At 61.5% G+C, this 14,480-nt stretch overlaps 3 protein-coding genes across 3 annotated transcripts; all 3 read right to left on the bottom strand.

Annotated features, from left to right (window-relative positions):
• Positions 1 to 430: 430 nt before the first annotated feature.
• EsH8_II_001456 (Neutral/alkaline nonlysosomal ceramidase) lies at positions 431 to 3,260 on the bottom strand (the record flags this gene model as incomplete). The annotated part of the gene is made up of 4 exons (XM_083264754.1): positions 431 to 1,030; positions 1,151 to 1,663; positions 1,962 to 2,492; positions 2,610 to 3,260. The coding sequence occupies 4 exons, from the start codon at positions 3,258 to 3,260 to the stop codon at positions 431 to 433; spliced, it is 2,295 nt and encodes a 764-aa protein (XP_083122076.1).
• A 3,174-nt stretch (positions 3,261 to 6,434) lies between these two features.
• Positions 6,435 to 9,489, bottom strand: EsH8_II_001455 (basic helix-loop-helix domain-containing protein; the record flags this gene model as incomplete). Its single annotated transcript, XM_083264753.1, has 2 exons — positions 6,435 to 8,531; positions 8,602 to 9,489. 2 exons carry the CDS (start codon positions 9,487 to 9,489, stop codon positions 6,435 to 6,437), a joined length of 2,985 nt encoding a protein of 994 aa, XP_083122075.1.
• Positions 9,490 to 12,763: 3,274 nt separating this feature from the next.
• On the bottom strand, positions 12,764 to 14,404 carry EsH8_II_001454 (uncharacterized protein; the record flags this gene model as incomplete). The annotated part of the gene is made up of 1 exon (XM_083264752.1): positions 12,764 to 14,404. The coding sequence occupies one exon, from the start codon at positions 14,402 to 14,404 to the stop codon at positions 12,764 to 12,766; it is 1,641 nt and encodes a 546-aa protein (XP_083122074.1).
• Between the last annotated feature and the right edge of the window lie 76 nt (positions 14,405 to 14,480).

The following is a 14,480-nucleotide window of genomic DNA, read 5'->3' as shown; positions in this document are numbered from 1 at the left end:
TCGCCGCTGCAGCCTTCCTTACTTGTAGCCGCGAGAAAAGAAAATGTGCGTTAGTCCCAGTGGCCAACAATAACCCGTACAAAAAAGAACACGGATAAACCTATGGATTCCACACCACCATCTTCTCGTATTAGTTTATGCCGGTTGACTACACCCTTCAGCAGTAATGCAGAATTCACTTAAGTGTCACCGAGCCTATAAACTTCTCAACAAGCCTAGAAACCGGGTTTTAGATATGAATATGTTAGCAGACGGTCGTAAACCATCCTGCATGCTGTATGTAAAATAGTCGGCAAGAACGGTAGATACATGCTCTCCGACGCTTCAAAGTAGACAAGCCCAAACAATAAACCAAGAGAGAAAGGGGCGATACAAAAAAACCCCTTTACAAAAATAAAAGACAAAACAGCATCATTAAAACCACGACCCCCTAGACCAGGGTGAAATTCCTCGACGTCCCCTCGAACGCCGTCACGGCGCCGATGAGCGGCTTCGCGTCGCCGTAGTACTTGAGGCGGTACGTGCCCGGGGCGGCGCCGTCGGCGTCGCCCGTCTCCCAGCTGACGACGACCTCGCTGTGGCCGAGCAGCCAGTCGGTGCGCGCCCACGTGTACACGAGGAACCAGTCGGCGTCGCTGCGGACGCGGGTCCACGCGCCGCCGGCGCCGAGCCGCTCGACGGCCGCGTACGTGCCCTCGAGGCGCAGGTTGTTGCGCGGGTTGGCCGCCTGGAAGGTGGCGTTGACGACGGCGCCGCGCGCGTACGACGCCGCGGGCTGGGAGAGGACCTGGCCGAAGGACCGCCCCGCCGGCGCGCCGTCCATGACGACGCCCGTGATGAAGGAGAGCGAGTTGCCGCGGTTGTCCGGGGGCGCGGGCCCCGCGGGCGGCGTCGAGGTGGCCGACGGCGCGAGGTAGGCTATGTTGGAGACGGTGAGGTTGATGTAGGCGGGGAGGGTGTTGGGGCCGAAGAGCGTCGACGCGCCCTCGTAGCGCTGGATGCCGTACTCCTCGGGGGTTGTGATGTAGTGCTGGAGATGTCAGTAGGGAAAAGAAAAAGAAAAAAAAAAGGAGAACAGATGGAAAGGGCGAGAAAAGACAAAGAAAAAAGGAAAAAACGGGGGTGGAGCTCGGAGAACGCATCGACTCACAGCATAGGTATTGGCCGGCCCGCCGAGGACGACGAGCGGCTCGCCGTCGATGATGCCCCGCGCGGCCTCCTTGACGGCGGCCTTCCAGCGCCGGCCGCTCATGGTGGTGGCCTCGCCGGGGGTGACGATGATGACGAGCTGGCCGACGCGCAGCATCTGCACGTCGACGATGTTGGGACTCCAGGGGTACGGCGTGCTCATCTCGCCGACGTCGAGCAGCACGGGCTTCGGCTGCTGGCAGGCGGCCTGCTCGGGGCTGGGGGTGCGGAGGAGGCCGGACACGACGGCCCACAGCGGGTTGGCGTCGGGGGAGCCGGAGTCGGACTGCGTGAAGTCGAAGGCGCCGGGGCCGTCGGTGGTCCCGGCGGCGAAGGAGTAGCCGAGGGCGGCGGGGCAGGTCTGGCCCGTGGTGCCGTCGGCGAGGGGGAACTTGAAGTACGACATGTCCTTGTAGAAGTGGAACGACTTGACGCTGGTGCCGGTGATGGGGGTCGAGGAGGAATCAAGGGCAGTCTAGTTGTCTCGTCAGCGGCGGGTCCGTTTTCTTTTCTTTTTTGTTCTTTCTTTTGCTCTTCCTCCCCCTTGGTTTTTCTTCTTTACACCTTCTTTTTCTTCTTTGCATCTTCTATTCCTTCTTCGCGTCTTCTTTTTGTTCCTTGCATCTTCTTTTTCTTTCGACCAATATTTCCATCCCTTTGTCAAAAGCAAAATAGGCAAGAAACCAACCCCTACCCTCCTCTGCCTTCCTCTCTCCCCCCCCCCCCCCCCCCCCCCCCCCCCAAAAAAAAAAAAAAAAAGAAATCAAACTCACCAAGACCCTCTTGGCGCCGACGTACTGCCGGCGCCCAATCTCGTAGCAGCTCGAGATGCCCAGGTCCAGCTTCTGGAAGGCCGGCCCCCGGCCGTGGCACGACTGGCTGCGGCCGTCGGCGCAGGTGCTGTTCTCGAGGCTGCACTGCTGGCCGGAGCCGTCGTCGCACCAGGCGCCGAGCACGTTGGGCGACGTGTCGCCGACGCTGGCCTGGCTGAAGCCGGCGACGAAGCCCGGGGCGGCGCCGGCGTCGGCCGCCAGGTCCCGCTCGAGGAGGTAGGCCGCCACGCCCTTGTTGTCGCCGGCCACGTGCGTGCTGTTCTGCAGGATGGACGTGCCGTGCGTCGGGTACCACGTCAGCACGCCGATGTTCTTGCCGTCGGACGCGCGCTGCAGGCGCAGCAGCGTGAGCGTCGTCTCCGTGCTGGCGCTGTACCGCGCCCGCTCCGCCGCCGGGTTGGCCAGGTACGCCCAGATGCTGCGGTTGATGGCGCCGTCGGTGACCTCGGTGGTGCCGACGTCGAGGTAGCCCTAGGGGGGCGTTAGCCGGATTTCCTCGAAGCACTGCTCTTGAAACCACTTCTCCTCAAACCACTCCCACCAAACAACAGACCGGGAAAAGGGAGGAAGGTCAGGGGGAGCACAAACCTCGGTCAGCGACTCGTGCGCGCGCTTGATGGACAGCACGGCGCCGTCGACAATGGCCTGGTAGCTCTGCTTGTCGAAGCCCAGGCTGGTGATCTGCGGGAGGAGGTAGTTGAACCAGGCGCCGGGGCCGGCGTGGCTGTGGGTGCCGGTGACGGCGATGTTGTTCTTGTTGTAGACGGCGTAGGCGGGGCCGAGGGCGCGCACGCCCTCGACGATGCCGTTGCGCACGGCCGTGTCGCCGCTCGCCGTGTCGAGCACGATGTAGACGAAGCGGTCGGCGGGCTTGGCGACGTCGCCGACGATGAAGGCGCGGCTGTAGATGCGCTGGCGCAGGCCCGTGCCGACCTGCGACAGGTCCGCGTAGCCGGCGAAGCCGACCTCGACGACGGGGCCCGTGACGTCGCCCTTGCCCGCGCCGATGAGGTACTTGTCGCCGGTGGGCGCCGCGCGCGTCTTGGGCTTCGGGCGCGGCATCCAGGCGGCGTTGTCGTTTTCGTCGGCGCGCTGGAAGGCCAGCGCGGGGCCCCGCGTGCCCCCCCGCTGGGAGAAGGCGACGGTGGCGAGGATGACGAACGAGACCAGGGCGAAGGCGGCGAAGAAGGCGCGCCGGGGCAGCTCGAGGCCGGAGCCGGAGCGGTTGTAACGAGGCATCGTGAACTGCGAGCGCGATGACTTTTGGAGGGGGGAAGAGGGGGAGAGAGGCTTTGGAAAGCTCAACGTCGCAAGACAGGCGCGCACACGCACGCACACTTACACGACCTCTGCCCGCTCTTTATGGCCCGCGCGGGAGAGCTCGTGGGAGAGAAGCTCCCCTCTCCTCGTGCTCCCACCTCCTGCCTCCCCTACCGCTGGCCCCTCCTGCCGGCCCCTCGTCATCGTCCTGGAGCTACCTGGAGCTACCCGAGCTCTCGAGTGACAAACAGGACGGGTACCTGGCCAGCTGGACGCCGGCCGTGCGGGAAGAGGAAAGCATGCCGGCGAGCCTGCCATCATGATTTGCCCGTCTCCTGATGGCCCGCGCAGCTGTCCTCTGCTAGCCTCGACGGCCCTTGCGAGAGGCAGGAGGACAGGGAATGAGGGGGGGGGTGTGATGGTGGTGGTGCCGATGCGATGCTCCATCAGGAAAGAGAGAAAAGAGCATGGCAGGGTGAGCGGTCAACTCTCATCTGCGCTGGCAGCGGGACACACACGCGCAGCCAGCTCTTGCCTGGCGGGGGGAGGACGAAGGACGGAGATGGGCGTCCTGCCCTTGGCCAGATTGCAATCTTGCGTCACATGGCGTCCGGTGATGTCGGGATCTGATTGGGGGTTCGAGATTGTGGTGGTGGCCATTGGGGATGCGGGGAGTTGTAATTGGGGTCACTTGCCGCCGCCATTGGGCAAGACAAGGTCCTGAGAGACTGAGAGACACGAGGATGGAGGGAGGGCGTCCTGTCTGCTGGTGTTGCCGGGCGGGCTCCGATTTGGTATCGGCCAAGAAGAGACAAAACATTGCGAACTGGTGTGTCACCGCCGGAGGAGGAGAGGGAGAAGGAGAAGGGGGGGTGGAGAGCGTTCGCAGATATGTCTTGGTCGAAAAGAGGCTTCAGCTCGCGGCCAAAAAGAAAATGACACTAAGAAGAAAAAAAATAAGAAAGACACCCTCCCCTTCCTCTCTGCCCGGCCCCTCTTCCCCGAACCCTCTCCCAAAGACAAGACACCCGCTCCCTCGTTTTTGAATGGCCGGAGAGTTTTGAAGTCGTTCTCATTCTCCTCCCCTCCCCTCCCTTCTCTCCCAGCCCCCATACCGCACGCTTGTGCTTGTGGTTCTTGATCGCTGTGCCGACGACGGCTTGCAAAATACCTGCTAGCAAATACCAAGTATTGGTTTCGCCGGCCGCTGTCACCCCCAGTCGCGTCGTATCGCAACGACTTACAAGTATGCGTCTCTCTGGCAGCGTGCGTGCGTGCGTTCGTGCGGCACAGATAACAGACAGCGCGCATCTCGGGCGGCAATTCGAGTCGAGTCCCGTACCAGCATGCTCATGCGCGCGCCCACTCCCCCGTTTTGCTGCGAACCGAGTCCGATAACCTGGCCGAGGGCCCTGTCAAGGTTCCTATTCTGGCCGTCATGTGCCGGGGCGGACAGGGCATGGCAGGGGCCGACGTTGGGCTCGGATCCGATAGCCACCGTTGTTTATCTTTGGCGGGTGGGGCCCCATGCACCTTTGAAAGGTGGAGAACAGGTGGGCCTGCGCCTGCCTGTGCTGCATTGCACTGCACTTGCCTTGCCTTTCCTGCTCTGCGCAGCGTGTTAAAATCCCATCTCTCTTCATCCTCGGGCCCGGGGTCACCAGATAGGTAGATACTCGTCCTCTTTCTGTCCGTCTTACTCCTCATTCCACTATCACACCGGCTGGTCAGTGCCGTCAACAAAATAAAGGAAAAAAGGCTTACTTACCGAAAGTGCCGTGTTCGTCCCTAACACGAACCCCGTGCTTGAAAAACATGGAACGAAAAACAAAATGAAGAACAAATTGGAAAATAAAATAAAATAAAATAAAATACCACCATGCAATGCCAAACCAAACCTTCCCCCGTCATGTCCCCGAATCCCTTCCATCAACTGAAAAAGAAAAAAAACTGCTTTAAAGCATATCCCCTCGCCAAAAAAATTGGTCGTTTTCTCGAAAACAAAAAAAATGATACAAAGGACAAAAAAAGATAACTACCAAATAAACCCCCTCCCCCTCCCCCTCCCTCGCCCTCCATCACCGCCGCGATGACGAGGTAGCAAGCAGGCCGAGGGGGAGGGTGGGATGCCCAGCTTAATCCAGCTCGCTGCAACCCCCCCTCGCGCGGCCGCAACCTGCTGGAAGGGGGCAAAGCTCCAGGCTGCGTGTCTGCCAACCGGGGGTGGGTGGTCGAACAGGAACGGGACAAATAGAAAATAGAAAGATAAAAAAAACAAGGCCCCGGCATAATCTCTCGTACTTCCTTCTTCTTTTCGGCCTTTCTTCGTCGTCGTCTGGAAAGAAACCCCTATCAAAATACACGTGAGAAAGCAGATTATCGGAGAGACGGGGCCGGGGAGGGGGGGGGGGGGGGTTGATAGAAAATGGAGATAACGAGATCGGATAAGTGATCAGAAAAAAAAGACTACATGGACGGATGGAGAAGGGATACAAGAAAAAAACATACACCCAACGCCCCCAAGCCGGGACGGGAGAGCGACACCAATCCTCGTCCCCCTCTCGTCGGGCTTTCCTACCTTACCCTTCTTCTCCTAGCCACTGTCTGGCACCCCTCACCTCACTTACCTCACTCACCTCATCTCACTCACCTCGCCCATCTCATCTCACCGACCTCACCGCACACCTCCATGACACACCCAGCAAACGTACGTACGCAACGACACATCGTCAATATTGATTCTACATAGTGGCCCAGCCCGCGGCTTGACATATTATAGAGAAATTCCATCGCAACTTTTGAAGCCGACACGTGTATATCCCCAGGCCGTACCGTGCCTCGCCTCCGTTCCATACCATGACAGTCCTCATGGAGATCAATGTCAGCCCGAAGCGACGTCCCGTCTCTGCTGATGCAAAATCCGCTGGTCCCAACCTTTTCCAGCCGTCGTCACGTTACTGTCCCCCCGCCAGCACACAAAAAACGCCCAATTCAAGACACATTGTCCTCCTCTCGGGTGACGCCTTAACCCCAATACCCCTGTCCGTAGAAAATACAAAAGAGAAGAAGAAAAAAAAAAAAAAGTAAGTGCATCTAGTATGTAGTAAGGGGAGAGATGCCGCCTCCGAAACATGAACAAAACACGCCGCCGCGTCAGCACCCGTCCTCCTCGCAATCGCTCATGCTGCCGTAGCCCGTGTCCGTCTCCATGCCGACGACGCTCTTGGTGATGCCGAGGCAGCGGTCCACCATCTTGTGGCGGACGTCCTGCTCGAGACCGCACTTTTCGCCGGGCGCGCTGCCGATCCAGATGCGGAGGCTGCCGGCGAGGCGCTCGAGAGGCGTGTTGAAGCACTCCGTCGACGATTGCCGGGCGAACAGCTCCTCCATGAGCTTGAAGAGGGCGGTGCAGCCGAGGAGCGACATGTTGGCCGTCGCGCTGGGCCGGGCGACCTTCTCGACGAGGCGCAGGCCCTCCTGCGGCGGGGCGTCCGTCGCCTTGATGCGCTGCAGGTGGGCAATGGCCATGGCGCACTTGAGCGCCATCTGCACGTCCGGGGGCTGGACCGTGGCCGACGAGTCGACGATGGCGGCAATCTGGCCGAGGGGCTTCTGCTCGCCGGCCGGTTGGATGTTCTGGAGAGCCGTGGCGATGTTGGCGCCCCGCTTCTCATCGACGAGGACGGCGCGGGCCACCAGAGCACGCGCCTGCACGCCGGAGCCGATGGGCGCCGTCTTGAGCGCCGTGTCCAGGCACGTCGACACGACCCGAGGGGCGTCGCCGTCGTCCTTGCTGGCCTCGAGGCTGGTGATCAGGGCGCGTTGGATCGTCTGGCTGGTCCACCAGGCCGCGACGGCGTCGAGGGGGGACCGCACTGCCTGGTCGTCGACGACCGAATCCATCCCGTCGTTCTGCTCGGTGACGCCCTCGGTTGTCGGCAGGTTCCACGCCAGGTTGTAGGCCCGCTGGATGACGCTGTTGTCGAGGACGTCGTCGCACTCCCGCTCGATCAAGGCCGCCAGGTGCTCGGGGAGGTCGTCGTCGACCTGCTCCGAGTTGCGGCGGAGCTGCGACCGGACACGGTTCAGTTGCCTCGCCTCGTTCCACAGGGAGCGGGCGAGCTTCTTGGCGATGGTGTTGTGGAGGCCCTTGCTGCCGAGGTCCCAGAGGAGCACGCGAACGTGGAGGGCCTTGAGCATCAGCCGGGAGGGCGTGTCGGGGAGGGTGCCGGATGCCAAGAGGGTGAGTGTCAGGCGGCTCTTGTTGATCTCGACGTCGCCCCCCGCCAGCTGGGCGTCCAGGGCGATGGACCATGCCTTGACGCGGGCGGCCTCCTGCTCCTCGGTGAGGCCGGTGAGCATCTGGTAGCCGTGCACGCCGATGGCGTTGCGCATGCTCAGCTTCATCGTCTTCATGATCAAGGCGGCGGCCTCGAGGATGAAGTTGTGCTGCGGGACCCAGACGGTCTGGATGGCCGTCAGCCAGGCCTGGCGACGCACGTGGATCGGGGACGCGACGGAGCCCGCGGCCTGCAGCGACTCCCGGAGGTGCTGGGCCTTCTTGGGCTTCTTCTCGGACGGCACGAACAACGAGGGCACAAAGACCCACAGGAAGGTGCCGAGGAAGAGCAGGAATTTCAGGTGCGAGATGATTTGGGCGGGCGAGAAGTAGTAGCCGGCGAGGTGGACGTGCGAGGTCGATCCGAGGTAGCTGATGAGCTGGACCGGCAGGGCGAAGAGGCCACGGCCGTCGGGCGACTCGTTGCTCTGCTCGTTCTCCCGCACGGCTTCGATGATCATCAGGCCGGCCAGCGAGCCGACCATCAGCTTGCCAAAGTAGGGGCCGGTGTTGCCCCAGCGCCCCTGCTGCTGCATCTGCTGCTGCTGCTGCTGTTGGATTTGCTGCTGTCGCAGGAGGGCGGGGTTCCCGCGGTACCCCTGCTGCGGCACGGGGTACGGCTGGCCGGCGGCCATCTGGGCCGAAATGATGCGCTTCATGTCGTCGGGCACGGGAATCATGCCCTGGGCCTCGCCGCGTGGCGTGCCGATCGGCGTGTTGATGTACTGGTCTTGCGGGTACTGCATCGGCGTCGGGGGTTGCTGGAGCGGGCTCATGGCGCCGTTCATGGCGCCGGCCATGAAGAGCTTCTCGAACGCGGCGATCCTCGCCTGCATGGTGTTGTTCTCGTCGCAGAGCCGGTTGTTCCTCTTTTCGAGGTGGCGGATGTACTCGGTCGCCTTGCTCAGGACCTGCCAATGTCATCAGTTACAGTGCGCCTTCCTCCGCCACCACGCCCGGGTCACGCCGTGACCGACTTACCGTGGCCTTGTTCAACTTGTGAGCGGGGGTCAACCCGTGCAGCTCCTCGCGGTCCTCGGTGGTGTCCTCGCCCCTGGCGCTCTTGGTCATGATCCTCAGACTGGGCACACTGTCTCGGAGCGCGGCGATCTTGTCGTTCAGGTTGGTCCGATACCTCTTCTCAATCATGTTGTGGGCCGTCTTCTTGACGGGCTGGTTCTCGTCGTCCTCATCGTCGTCGTCGTCGACGTCGGCCGAGGACTTGCGCTTCCTGCTGGCCTTGCTGGACAGATCGTGGGCGTCGGGAGACGACAGTCCTGCTGCCTTGTGGTCGCTCGTGGCAGATCCGGGGCTCGGCTCGCTCTTGGGGGATTGGTACTGGAGGTGGGCTGGCATGGCGATGTTCCTGAGCTTTTCCTGCTGGGCGGGAGTCAGGAGACTCAGCGTCTCTTGGGGGAGGGTATGGTTCTGGCCTCCTCGATGGGCTTGTCGGTTGGAGGGGGCGGGATTGGCATAGAAGCCGGCCTGTGCGAGGGCAGACTGATCGAGGCCGTGCTGCTGCTGCTGCTGCTGCTGAAGGTGTTGCTGCGGCTGATGTTGTCGCTGCTGCTGCTGCTGCTGCTGTTGTTGGTGGTGGTTCGGGGAGAGATCCCACGGGGCGGCAGTCTGGAAAAGAGGAGTGGCGGCGGCGGCAGCGGTGGTGGCAGCGATTGTGTAGGAATCGTACGGGGGTGTGTCCTGAAAGGACCAGTTGGTCGCGTCGTAGTAGGATTGGTTGTCGGCGACGATGTTGGATCCGTTGGGGTCGGGCTTGGGGTTCTGGGGGTCCGAGTCGTCGAGGAAGGACGGGGCGACGCCGAGGTTAGACTCGTCGAGGCCAAATAAGGTGTTGGGATCCTGGTCGGCCATGTTGCAGAGCGGTCAATATGCAACTATGGCCTGATGCTCAATTCATCGAAGGCCGGCACGGCCCTGGAGGGGGAACTGGGAATGGGGGCCGCCAGGCAGGTCCCGACTCTGGGCGAGAGTAGCTCGAGCGAGAGAGGGCGAGACAAGAGGGCGAGGCGAGACGTGAGTGGACAGCAACGGCTGCGGATCGCGGGTTCGATTGTCGCGAGGGCCAGGGGCCAGATCGGGAAGAGCAGAGAATTGACGGGCGGGCAGCGGCGTGGTCGCAGCGGGAGGTAAAATTCTGGTCGTACGACTGTCGGCAGAAGGCGATGGACAGATGGGGATGGTAGGAGTGGTGTCAGACGGGGACGCAGGCCCAGATGGAAAACAAGTGGAGGATCGAGTTCGAGTCGTATGACGCCGGCCCGGCTGGCGGTGCGGTGCGGTACGGTACGGTACTAGGGGTGGGTGGGTTTGGTTTGGGTTTGGTTTGCTTTGGTTGGAGGGCGCGCTTTGCAGAGTCCGGGAGGGGTTTGGTTTTGTCGGTCGGCACTGCGATATGCAAGTGAGCGAGAGGGCGACTGAGGTAATTCGTTCGTCTTGGATTGGATTGCAGTGAGCAGTGCGCGAGTGTCTCTTCGAGGGCAGGGAATTGGGCGGGAGGAGGAGTTGGGAAGGGAAAGCAAGAATCGAGAGAGGGAAGGGAAACGGGGGGGGGCCATCGTACGATTATCAGGAAACTACGCCTGATATGAGCCCAGAAAGCACAGAAGCCCAGACCACCCCGTCCAGTGTGTCCCTTTTTTTTGCCCTTCCCTGCCCGTCCGCTGCCCGTCCGCCCCCAGGCCCCCCCCAAGGTCCAAGGCCCAAGGCTGTACCGTGGAGCGTGAGGTCCACATGGCAGCACGGCGACGAGTACGTACCGCCGCGTGCAATTTCGTATGGGACGGTACATGGGCGCAAACCCTTAGACATGATGCGCTAGTGCAGCGTGCTAGTGGGCACCGCTGCCAGCACCAGTACCAGTCTACCGCGCCATGTACGTAGTTAGTGTAGTGTTATGTAGCATGTATCTACTCTATCTGCTGTTTAGGTAGAGTCCCGGGGGCCCGTTCCACTTCTTTTCCCTTCAGTGTGTTGGTGGTTCTGGTTCTGGTGCTGGATCTGGATCTGGCATGTAGGTACTGGCTGGTGCTGGGACGGACTCTCGTTCTGGCTCTGGTCCTTGTCCTGGCCGGGTTCCAGGTTGCTTGCCTACACTACTGGCTGGGTACTGCTGGTGGCACCTGGTGCTGGTGCTGGTGCCGTGCCGGGAGGACCAGGAACAGCGCGCGCTTGCCCACCCGCCCGTCCGCCCGAGGTGGCCAACGCTTTGTCTGTCCCGACGCTCATTTTCTGTTCCAAACCCTCATCCAGGGCACCTTAATTACCAGATACACACACATAACACACACAACACACAACACTGCATACGGATTGCCGCGCATTCTCGCCTGCCAAGCCTCATTTTCCGCCTTCTCCACCCTTCGCCGGCACGAGAGGAGGAGTCGAGTCCGCCACAGCAGCCAAAGAATTGCACATGCACGCACTGTGGGCAAGCCACCCAATCTGGCCCAATCTCACCCAATCTTGGGAACTGTGTGGCGCCGAGGGGCCCGAAGGGCGAAGCCATCCATCTCTGGCTGTCTGGCTGTCTCTCTGTCTGTCTCGCTGTGTATTATTGTCATTGATACCATTTTCACTCGTTTCTTATCTCATTCCACTTCCCCTCGTTATCCCTCATTTTCCGTCCCGTCCGCTTCCAGCTTTGGCTTCAGCCTTTCCTTCAGCTCTCCCCCCCCAACCAGCCTCAGCTCGCTACGGGCTTTCCATGCCCGGATGGATGGGCGGGCGGGGGGCCACACGACGGCGTGTTTCCCGTCCCAGGGTGCCCAGGTTCCAGGTTCCAGGTCCTAGACATTCTTGTTCCATCTTCCCCCCCTCTCGCGCGCTCTCGACTCTTGTCCACATTGTCCTCCGGCCCTCGCCGTGGCGCTGGGGAAGGGTGGGAGGAGGCGCCGGGACGACGGCGCAACCGCGTACGTCGCTGGCGTCGTCGCTCCGCTACGAGCAAAAGAACCAGAAGGTGCGCCAAGGCGTCCGCTAAAAAAGATACCACACCATCCCGTTCACGGCTCTGCTTTCACCTCGCTTTCCCTCGTGTCGCCTGTCTCTCTCTGTCTCTCCAGTCTCTCTGTGCCTCCGTCGCTTCCCTCCTAGCTGCTCCTCTAGTCCTCTTAGCCTTGTCTCTATCGCGTGTCTCTCCGCCGCTTGTCTCTGCTGTCACTCCTCCTCTCCCCGCCGCCAATCCATTTCCGTGCTTCCTCTTCTGCGCCGCGCCCCGGCCCTCTTCCACTCGGTCCGCCCACCTCGCCTCTTCTCGCCTCCCCCCCTCGTTCCCATGGCCATATTCTAACACACTTGCAATCTCGCATTCTAACACTTCCCACCACGCTAGTGCAGTGGTAGCAACGACGGCCTCGCGAGGTGGTGTCTCACAATGGGGCATGGCTGCGACTCAACCTGCCACGCTGCCTGCCCATCACCCCAAGCCAAGCGAACCCTCCCCGGCAGGCCTCTCGGCGGCCGCTCGACATCGTCCCTAACAATCTCGCCCGCCTCCACAACCCCTTCGCTGTTAGCCCCCCGAGTACCGCCGCCTATCACGACATGCACACGCCGGCCGGGGGGAGCGACGCGAGTCAAAACCACCACCCCTCGTTGGGACCCATCTGAAACGCCCAAGTCGGCGTCGACACGCATGGCACGATCCCTGGATGAAGAATGCAAAATAAACCCTATTAAATACCTAGATGCTAGAACGACGTTCCAGAAGCATGAACAACAGGTCTCACCCCCCCATTTCGCCCTGCGCTTCCTGGCCCTTTGCCAACCATTTTGACTCTCACTCTCTCACTCTCTCCGTCTCCCATTTGCTATTGTATACCGGTATGTGTGTGTGTGTATGGATGGCATTTTGGTGGCCCATGTGCGACCAGGAGCACAAAAAGAGAAACTGACATGGACAACGCCTGCAAACACCTCCCCGCGCAACACCATCATCCTCGTTCCTCTTTATAAATTCAAAAAAAGGAAGAAAAACAAATTATATATAAAAAAAGTGTTCATCATGACATTAAACCCACGGTCGCCCGCCAGGCTGCTCGCTGTCCACAGTCTATATGGTATTTCCTTAATCCCCCCTTCCCCCCCACCTCAGCAACCCATTTTCTACTAGCCCGCCGTCCCCAATTTACCAGATGTCGTCGTCGCTCCTGACCATCTCCAACGTGGGTGTCTTGGGCTCCAGCTTCTTCATCCTCTTCCGGTCCGCCTTGGTCACCAGCGATGGGGTCATCGGCACGCAGGGTGTGAATGGCTGGTAGGGCGAGTACGGCACCGCCATGCCTGTGGCCGGCGTGCGGGCGCCCGACGGCGACAGCGGCCCCGTGCGCTCAAACACTGTCTGCTTGGTCGTCTGTGACGACAGCGACGGCGACGTGAGCGCCGGCTCATACGCCCGCAGGGGCAGCGAGCCGCCGGTGCGCACCGCCGAAGGGGCCTTGGACCGGAACCCGGCGCCCGGCCTGGGCGACGCGGGGATCTGGAACGACGCCCCCGGCTTGGGCGACGAGGGCAGCGCGGGGAACCGGGCCCCCGGCTTCGGGGACGTCGGCAGCCCGATGAGCGGGGCGGTCGACCGTTCCGAAACGGCCGAGTTGGGGTCCACCTCGGACGGCGCCGCCGAGGGCTTGCGCACATGCCCGATGGGGATCTGGCCGATGGGGATCTGACTGCCGATCCGCTCGTCGATGCTCTGCGTGCTCTCGGGCGAGTGGTCCGGCGTGATGGGAGACACCTGGCCGTGGTGCTGCTGCGTCCCGTACGCGTACGGGGCCTGGTGCGTCGGGACCGGCGGCGGCGGCGGCGGCGCGTACTGCCGCGGCGGGATGGCGTTCATCTCCTGGGACTCGTGCCTCGGGAAGGTCCCCGTCATGGGCGTCATGATGGGCGACGAGATGCTGATGCCCTTGACGTTCTTGCTCTTCTTGGGCGACCGCAGCGCCGAGAAGATGGACGACGCCCTCGACTGCTTCTCCGGCTTGTCCTCGCCCAGGTTCAGGTTAGCCGGCTTGTGCTTGTCCTTCCTGAGCGTCGACTTGGTGAAGCTGCCGCTCGACGGCGCCGGCAGCTGCGGGTTGTGCGAGAGCACCGGCGAGCCCTCCAGCTTGATGCCCTGCAGCTTGGCCTCCTCCTGCTCCATGACGTACTTGTACATCTCCTCGAGCTGTGTCTGCGCCATCTTCTTGTCTGCCGCGACGATCCTCTGGTCCACGGAAAAGTCTACTCCGGGCGCGTGGAGCGTCGATGTGGGCGTCGGGTTGATGTACGGCGTCTGCGGGGTTGGGTACTCGGGGGTCTGGTACTCCTCGGCCGAGGGGTACGAGTAGTTGCGGACGGGGCTCCGCGGTATGCTTCTGGGCGACGACGGCACCTCTAGCGTGAGCTTTGGCGGCAACGGTGACAGCGGCGGTGTCTTTGGGTCCTGGTACTCGACCTCGTCGTCACCTGCGGAGAGGGCCTCGCGACGTCTTTTGGAGAGTATGAGCAGCAAAACGGCGACCAGCACCAGCGATAGTCCGTACGAGCCGACGATTGCGCCGATCTGGAAGGGGAGGTATGCGGGATCTCTCAAGGCACCTGCGGATGCAGGCGGTCCGTCCTCTGGCGACGGGGCGGGATCCCAATCGATGTTCAGTGGGTTGTTGTTGTTGCGAGTCTCATGGACGGATGGGGCTGCTCGTGTATGGCTGCAGAAGAAAAGGAATGCAAGAACGGAGGTCAAGAAGTGAAGTCGAAGACGAGAGTTAAGAGGTGCTTGAGCGGGTTTCATGATGGTGAGGACACCGCGAGTCTTTTAAAAAGTCAAATCCAGCTCTGATGATCTTACCTCCTGGAGGAGGATCCGA

Source organism: Colletotrichum jinshuiense, chromosome 2 (genome assembly GCF_051148585.1).
Source record: "Colletotrichum jinshuiense chromosome 2, complete sequence".
Classification (NCBI taxonomy): Eukaryota; Fungi; Ascomycota; class Sordariomycetes; order Glomerellales; family Glomerellaceae; genus Colletotrichum; species Colletotrichum jinshuiense.
The sequence above is the reverse complement of the archived record's forward strand: the minus strand, read 5'-3'. Positions and strand labels throughout refer to the sequence as shown.